This window comes from Drosophila willistoni, unplaced genomic scaffold (genome assembly GCF_018902025.1).
Source record: "Drosophila willistoni isolate 14030-0811.24 unplaced genomic scaffold, UCI_dwil_1.1 Seg611, whole genome shotgun sequence".
NCBI lineage: Eukaryota > Metazoa > Arthropoda > Insecta > Diptera > Drosophilidae > Drosophila > Drosophila willistoni.
In genome coordinates, this window is record NW_025814531.1 from 2,447 (window position 1) to 10,216 (window position 7,770).

At 34.2% G+C, this 7,770-nt stretch overlaps 1 protein-coding gene across 1 annotated transcript; it reads left to right on the forward strand.

Annotated features, from left to right (window-relative positions):
• The first annotated feature begins 3,232 nt into the window (after window positions 1-3,232).
• Window positions 3,233-4,550, forward strand: LOC26529464. The gene is made up of 2 exons (XM_015179427.2): window positions 3,233-3,288; window positions 3,962-4,550. The coding sequence occupies exons 1-2, from the start codon at window positions 3,233-3,235 to the stop codon at window positions 4,548-4,550; spliced, it is 645 nt and encodes a 214-aa protein (XP_015034913.1).
• Window positions 4,551-7,770: the final 3,220 nt, after the last annotated feature.

The following is a 7,770-nucleotide window of genomic DNA, read 5'->3' on the forward strand; positions in this document are numbered from 1 at the left end:
AAATCTGCTAATTGGCTTTCGTCAAATTCAGCTGGCTGACTTTGATCTTCTGGAATTACTATTACAATATTTCGTCTAGTACTAATATTGTTCAATCTTATTTTCAATGATTTTATCAGTTTTTCACACTGATGCCTATGCTCTTTTGCTAATTTCTCATTAACTTTGTTTACTATTGATAAATATGTTATTATACTGTGTTATCAGTATTTGAGCATGGTTTGTCAAAGTTTCCGGTCTTATGACTTTATCTGAGTTAATACATTTAAAAGATTTTTCAAATTTATCTTTATGATCATTAATCTTTCGTGCTATCGTACTCCACTCCATATTTTGTCTACAACATTCAGCGGTGCAATCGTACCAAAATTATTGTTGTAGAACCAAGTATGTCATGGTTTTCTTCTACTGTTTTTACCATTACACATGGTAATGTACTCATTACTATGCCCTTTTCTATTTTGTTGTTACATATTATTAATGGGCTTGCTGTACAATTAAAAGTATCTATATTTTCGTCTTCGAAATCACCAATTTTTATAAATTCGTAATATTTACTCAATATTATCAAAGAATTGATTCTAAAGTTGGGTTCTCTATTATACACTTTTCTACTATGTCTATCGTCTTAAACAACATCTAGGTTATCTGCCCTACTGGAATATTTTTTCTTAAGGCACTTATTGTGCATCTTATATAGTTTTGTTAAAACGTTTGTTAATAAAAGAATAACAATTATTACAAGCATTAAGGTAATGATTTTCAAATCAACCGAGACAGTTTCGACATTATTTATGACATTCGTGGTTGAATCCGCTACTTTAGATTCATGATCTAACATATTGTCAACTTTTTCTATGTTACTGTCTTTTGGAATCGCATTAGGGTGCATATAGAAAAAAAAAGAAAAAAAAAATACTAACTCAAGAATATATATATATATAAAAATTTTTTTTTTTTTTTTTATTTTTCATTTAAAGTTTTTTTTTTTTTTTTAATTATTTTTCTTGAAACTATTTCTCTAACGCTGCTGAGTTTTATTCTCAGCGCCAGAGACATGGAAAAGTTATTGTTGTGTTAGTTACACACGATTGGCTGACATTTTTTATTTAAACAATTAATTGTCCAATCGTGTGTTTTTAGTAGAAAGCCTAACAGTGGTTAGTAGGCGCAACCTGCACTTTCGTGCCTCAGTTTGCTTATTAGAGTTTAAATCTATGGCAAGTTAGGGCTTGCGCATTACTGCGGCCCGCTTGCGTTTCTGCGCTCTTTGGCGCAGTTCAATTTTGATGTCCTCAATACGCTCTATGCAGCGTTGTCGGTCTTCTTCGTTGGTGGCCTTTAGCAAATCCTGCTGCAGTCTTTTCTGGGTGAGCAGGCGTCTCACCTCACCGCCTCGTTTCGTCTTCTTGGGGATTCTCTTCTGCTGCCGGGCCCTGTACTCCTCTATTGTTAGTGGCCGTGGTCCATCGATTGGATTTGCCTGCAAAGCCTCTTGCAACGTCGGCAAATCCCTTTGTTCGTTAGGAACAGCGGTCTTGAAGGAAGGTTCCGTGGACATCAGTATCTTGTTGTTGATTTAATTGGTTTCATATTAATGTTTCATATTATTTTTTTTTCATTATTGTTTTTAAATTCCAATTAATTTTTTTTTTTGTAAATAATTGGAGAAACGTATGTGTGTTATGGGAGTGCACCTTGGAGCAGCACCCAAGAGTTGATAGTAGAAAAATCACATGAATTCCAGTATCTAGATTAATTTTTCTTTTTGTTTTGTTTCATTTTGTTCATAGCGCGCACAGTGGTTCGCAATCAATTGAAAATACATTTCACAATTTGCACAATTATTAGTTATTGTTGTCGGATCATATTATTATTATGAATGGTTGCATAAACATAGCAACAAAGTGTTGGTATGTTACTCTTACTTTAATGTTGAGCATATGACCACTTGTTATATTGTATACTCTACAATACTGTGGGCATATGCTCATTTGGCATACAACATACAACAGTTGAGTTGCTTTACCCAATAGGATTTACGCTTCTTGAGTTCGCTAACGAGGCTAATTTCTATGAGGTCAAGTTGTTGCACCCACATCCACGACAGTGCTGCTCTCTGCTATAGTTATTAAGCATACGACACGTATGCCAAGTGGCTTAAACGTTTTGAACACTTAAAAATGCTTTGTGGTTAATTAGTCCATGATGTGACAGAGATAGGACCTAGAGACAGGACAGACTCGTGTGTTAGCCAAATGTTTGTCAACTTTAATTGATTTGATAAGTTAACCAACGTTCCAAAAAATTTACATATTCTGTCTCATATCTTTATCGAGAAAGTCCTGCAAGCTCCCGCTGTGAATTGAGCTGAGGGTTTCTTTTTTTCCCACTTTTGCACTCAGCATGAACTTTGGGGCTTTTAACGAGTCCCATAAAATCTTTGTCCTCAAGTTGCAAGCACTCGTTGCGGCAAGTTCCATAAGCGTGTTGCAAGTGAAAGCTTCAATTGTTGTTTGATGTGGGTTGCGTCGTCGTGTGGTGCATTGTTCAAGAAGTTTTCCCCAATTTCGCCTTGTACGTTTTATTTATTTTTTAAATTAAAAAAAGCAAAAGTGTCTTTCATTCATTTAATTAATATAAAAACGAAGGTAAATAAATTATTTTAAGTAAGCTTTCATTTGTCAAAGAATAAAATAATGAGAATAAATCTGTTATCATGCTGCCAAACAGTAAACATTATTTCACATTCAAAGGAAAACTAGGTGATTTACAATGTCTCAGTCAGAGGCGACTGGTAAATAAAACGTACAACTACATAGGAACCAAAGGAGTTCAGCAGAAATTGTATAAAATCTATGTGTGCAAGGATTGGCATTAAGACACTAAGCTCACATCTCAGTCTCACATGGCTCGGTCTCAGCGGGTGGCAGCGGGAGATGGAAAGCGACTAGAAAAAAAAGCAGTAGCGGAAGTTATGCCATCAACGACTTGAGTAAGTTAAGTGAATTGCTGTTGCACCAGCAGCAGCAGCAGCAGCATCCGTGGCAACAACAGCAATATCAGAGCAGAGCCAAAGGAAATGCAGGATGAGCCTGGGCATGGGCATGAACAGGACTATGAGTAGAAGATTAGAGAACAAGCAGCAAAAATGAAAATGAAAATGAACAGAAAAAAAACGAAATGAAAGGAGATGAAGGGATGAGGCCAAATAGAAAAGTGCACATATAAAATGGCTGACATCCAAGTGAATCTAGAGTTAAATTTTACTCCTCAGCTTCTGTTCGGGTAGGTGGAATGATGCGGCATGACTCTAGCTATTTATTGAATAAGAGAATAGGAACTGGTAACTTAAGCAAGTTATTTGAGCAAAGATGATTACAAAAGAGAATCAAATAAAAGATATCAGATGAATGAGGAAAAAAGTAAACCAAAACTGTCTTTCGTAATTTAATATCTACATTTAATGTGCCAAGAATGTGAAGACATTAGCTTTTTAATGGAAATTTACGTTGTTTATTTAGTAATCGTTACTTTTGGTATACAGAATTTAAAAGTAAAGCCTCATACTTCATTCCTATAAAGTCTATTAGAGTTCCCTTTACCTTGCTATTCTCTCTTCGAAAAAAGGTTCTTTATTCATTCTTCAATTCTTCTTTTGTCACATGTATTTAAATGTTTTTATGGTCTATAGTTAACGACTAATTTTTAACTAGATCAGGGCACTTCTCACATGAGTGCTAATTCAACTAAATTTTAAATGAAAGTAAACAAAACGAGAAGCCGCAAGTTTGAAGAAAGAAAGTGAGTTGACTTCTGTTTAGAGGGAATTGAGCTTCATTGGAGGTGTGAAAATTCTTAAGCCCCCAGTTCTTGTTTAGTTTTTCAACCAAATGGATCGAACATTTGCTGGCTTAGCTCTTTTGCTATGGTTTCTACTGTCTTCTGCTACGGCTTCCAGCAGTTACAGTAGCAATAGTCACCTGAAACGCTTTAGTAGATCGCTTATCTTTCCGCCCACCACACCGACACGTGTACAATTTATTGGCGGTATCGGTATACCTGTTATTGGTTTACATTTCGAATCAGTTACATCTGGCTATGTGTTGAAAGCAGAATACTTTCTGCCCACCAATTCAACAGAGATCACGCGCGTCTATCTCAAACCGATGACCGTATCGGTCAGAGAGAAGGAGACAAATGGAAATGAGCAGTTTGACTATGGTGCCATATATCGTTGGATTATTTATCGTGGCATTGAGATGATATTGGACAATATGGGACTACCCGGACGGAGTTGTTTGCTACGAGTGATTTGTGAACATGCAGCTGTTCCCTTGAGCAATGAAAGCGGTTTACTTGGCGAGATTCTACACATTACATTAACTCCATCGAGTTCGAATGACAAACTAACGCATCGAATGGATGGTGAATATCAAGAGTCTGAACATTATGGCAAACGTGGTGGTGATTGTAATGCAGCCTATGCCAAAAAGTGTTCAAAATCACCCATGGATCTGATTAGTATTATAATGAAAGTGAATAAATGAAAATGAAACCTGATTGATTGTTATACAATGATTACATTAAGTTTGGTAACAATAAGTGAATGTGATGTGTCCACGTAGCGAAGTTAGTTAGTTAGTTTTTCTGTGTGTTTAACTAACTAAAGCCTATCTAAAACTTTGTGTAAGACATTTTTTTTTGGGGCGCACAACATAAACTACAATCACGTACAAGCAGGTGTGACAATTTCAAAGTTGATAAACATAATAATTAGTTTTCGCACACGTTGTCAGCATGATCTGCATGCCCAATCAGCATCAGTTGTAATTAAACATACGAAACACCCAAGCAAACACACACACACACACACACAAAGGGAGAGAGTAACACAAATACGCAACACAATGTAAGCGAAATTATTACGAGAGTGCGGTTACTGAGGGGGAAGAGACACAACTGTTTCATTCCTCTGCTTAATTCAGTTAAATTTAAATACCAAATATAATTTATATGAATTATATGTATATATATTTGAAGCCATTAAAACATGCCACTAATACAAATTTATTCCCTCTGTCTACATACATAAACGCAACACAAATCAAAATATTAGTCGCTCTGGTCGCCGGCGACTGGAGGGACAAATGTCGCTCAATGGTCTTGTGCACGGGACTGGGAGTGTCGCCAGTTTGTCCCCGGGGAATCCCCGGCGATTCCCCGGCGACCGGTACTGAAGGGATACACATGTATGTAATAGAAAATATAATTAATCGGCCTATATTCTGAGTATTACTGATTTATATACAAACTAATGAATGAGTTTGCTTTATCAGCCATTTATTTATTTGTTGAGTTTCACTTTCGTAAAGAATATTATAAAATTGCTCAGATGTTTTGTATATTATATATATTCCTGATCAGCGTAAGAAGCTGACACGACAAAATTATGACAGCCAACTACTAAAATGAAATATGTTATTTTGGTTTTTTATTTTTTTGGTTTTTATAATTTGTTTAAAGGGAGTAAAAATATCTCCTTTCTCTCATTTTTCAAATGCTTTTGATCAAATTGGCTGTAATTCAGATATTTGCTTCTTGAAATATAGTTAGTAACTTTTCAAATGTTTTTAGTCGTATTGCTAATATTGTCATTTTCCAAACACTTTTTTCCCCAACCTTAAAAAATTCCTTCTATAATTTTCATTTTGATTATATGTATGTACGTATGTGCTTACCTTTTTAGTAGTTGGCAATTTCCACTCACCTTTCACTATTTACTTGGAGCCTTGAAGAATAACCTCAAGAATCGTATTATTTTTATGTTGGATCGTTTCAGCTCATTAAAGTTGATATACCCGAATTATCGCTTAATATTAAAGAAAAAACAAATAAATGTATATATGTGACCTAAACCCAAAATCTGATATTTAAGCAAACTATTAGAACAATTTTATAATCTTCTTCTCTTCTTAATTTTTGTTATTATAAATTTACAGTATCTAATAACTAATTTGTATATATTTCCTAATTGAATAAAACAGGTGGTATGTCCTTTATTTAATAAACTTTTTTAACATTTAAGTGAATACATATGTGTATACAGTATATGTATGTATACATATGTATGTATGTATGTGAATGTATTTGTCTGGCGTGGCAGACAGCGTGGCGTCGCTCAGCAATTTAACACATGTTTTGCGATTTCTTTTTTTTTTTATTACAGTTCAACCCAAGGTAATGTAAAATATGTATGTAAGTATTTAGCCACATTTAAAATTCATACATTAACTTCTTACAGCAAAGACGTCCAACTGGGACACTTCAGAATGGAAAAGCTGCCGGTAAGTAAAACTTACCTTGAGGTGTCTTAAATAAATGTATTTATTCCTTTATTTATTTTAGCAGATTTAGTTCCCTAACCACCACAAACGTCTGAATCAACTCCAAACTTGACATCACAAGAAAAAAATGTATGTAACTAAATTGTCCAATTAAAAGACTTCAAATTCTTTAAATTGTTTTTTCAGATTTCTTCAACGGCTCGCAGTGCTTGGGGTAAATGTTTCTTAATCTTGAAATAAATTTGTTGTACACAAAATAATCCAATATAATTATGTTTTGTAGAAAAGAATTTTAACGTATTTGGTCCAATAGTCGAAAAAAATGGATTTACTCGCAACCTTAAGGCGGATAGGATTATATGTGGTTTTCCACGTAATCGACAATTGGTATTTCTTGTTCAATTTGGTGAAATCGAGGAAGTTGTGACCCAACCTGATATGAAAAAATATGCACCACAGCTTCTAATTGATTTTTATATTGGAAATTTAGATGATGGTCCACTTGACAATTGCAAAAGTGAGTGCAATTGTTTCCTTTGTATACCATTTGGTATAACTGCATATATGTATATATAATTTGAGTTTATTTGATGGAAACTAATGCCTATTAAAAGCAACGACAACTTAAAGACGCTGCTGCTGCCAAAGAGATTATCGAATTTTGAAGCACCTTTTGGCAGACAGCATTAGGTTGTTGATGTTGATGTCGTATCGATTTCGTGGCAGTTACTACATATGCACTCCTTTGTTTTTCTATTTTTTGTTGTATAGTAAACAACCTGCCACAATTTCCCTCTATTGAAAATGGCAACGGATTGCGGTTCTGTCTGCCACAACTGATAAATAAAAAGAGAAATATGCTGACAGCTCTTATTTACAGAGTGTTGAATGAATCTAAGTAAAACCCCTCACAATTTTGTTTATATCACTTAAAAAAGCTTTTTCAAAAATTTCATTATTTTAGGGACTAAAGAAAGAAGCTGAGTTAAAATTACTTCCATACATTCACTTTTATTGTAAATTATATAGATACTAGCAAACCCGGCGAACTTCGTAACGCCTAACAGTAAAAGAATTTCGTGTTACCTTTTAGCTGAACTAATTTATGCTTTGATGAACATAATATAATAATACAAAACAATAATAATATAGATAGAAATATAAAAGTATTTTATTATAATGATCATAAAAACATACAGAGAGTAAAAATTTAAAAAACAGAAATAATTAAGTTTTCCAAACACATGTCAAAAAAAATCATTGAAAACTATGCTGTTCAGGTTGGGATACACGTCATAACATCTCAATTTAGCCAGGGCAGCAACCATTCACCTGGATAAAAGCGAAGACACGAAATTTGAACGGCAGAAAAATATAAAACTCCAGCGTAATATTCAACATCAAGCTCATACTGAAATGCTAG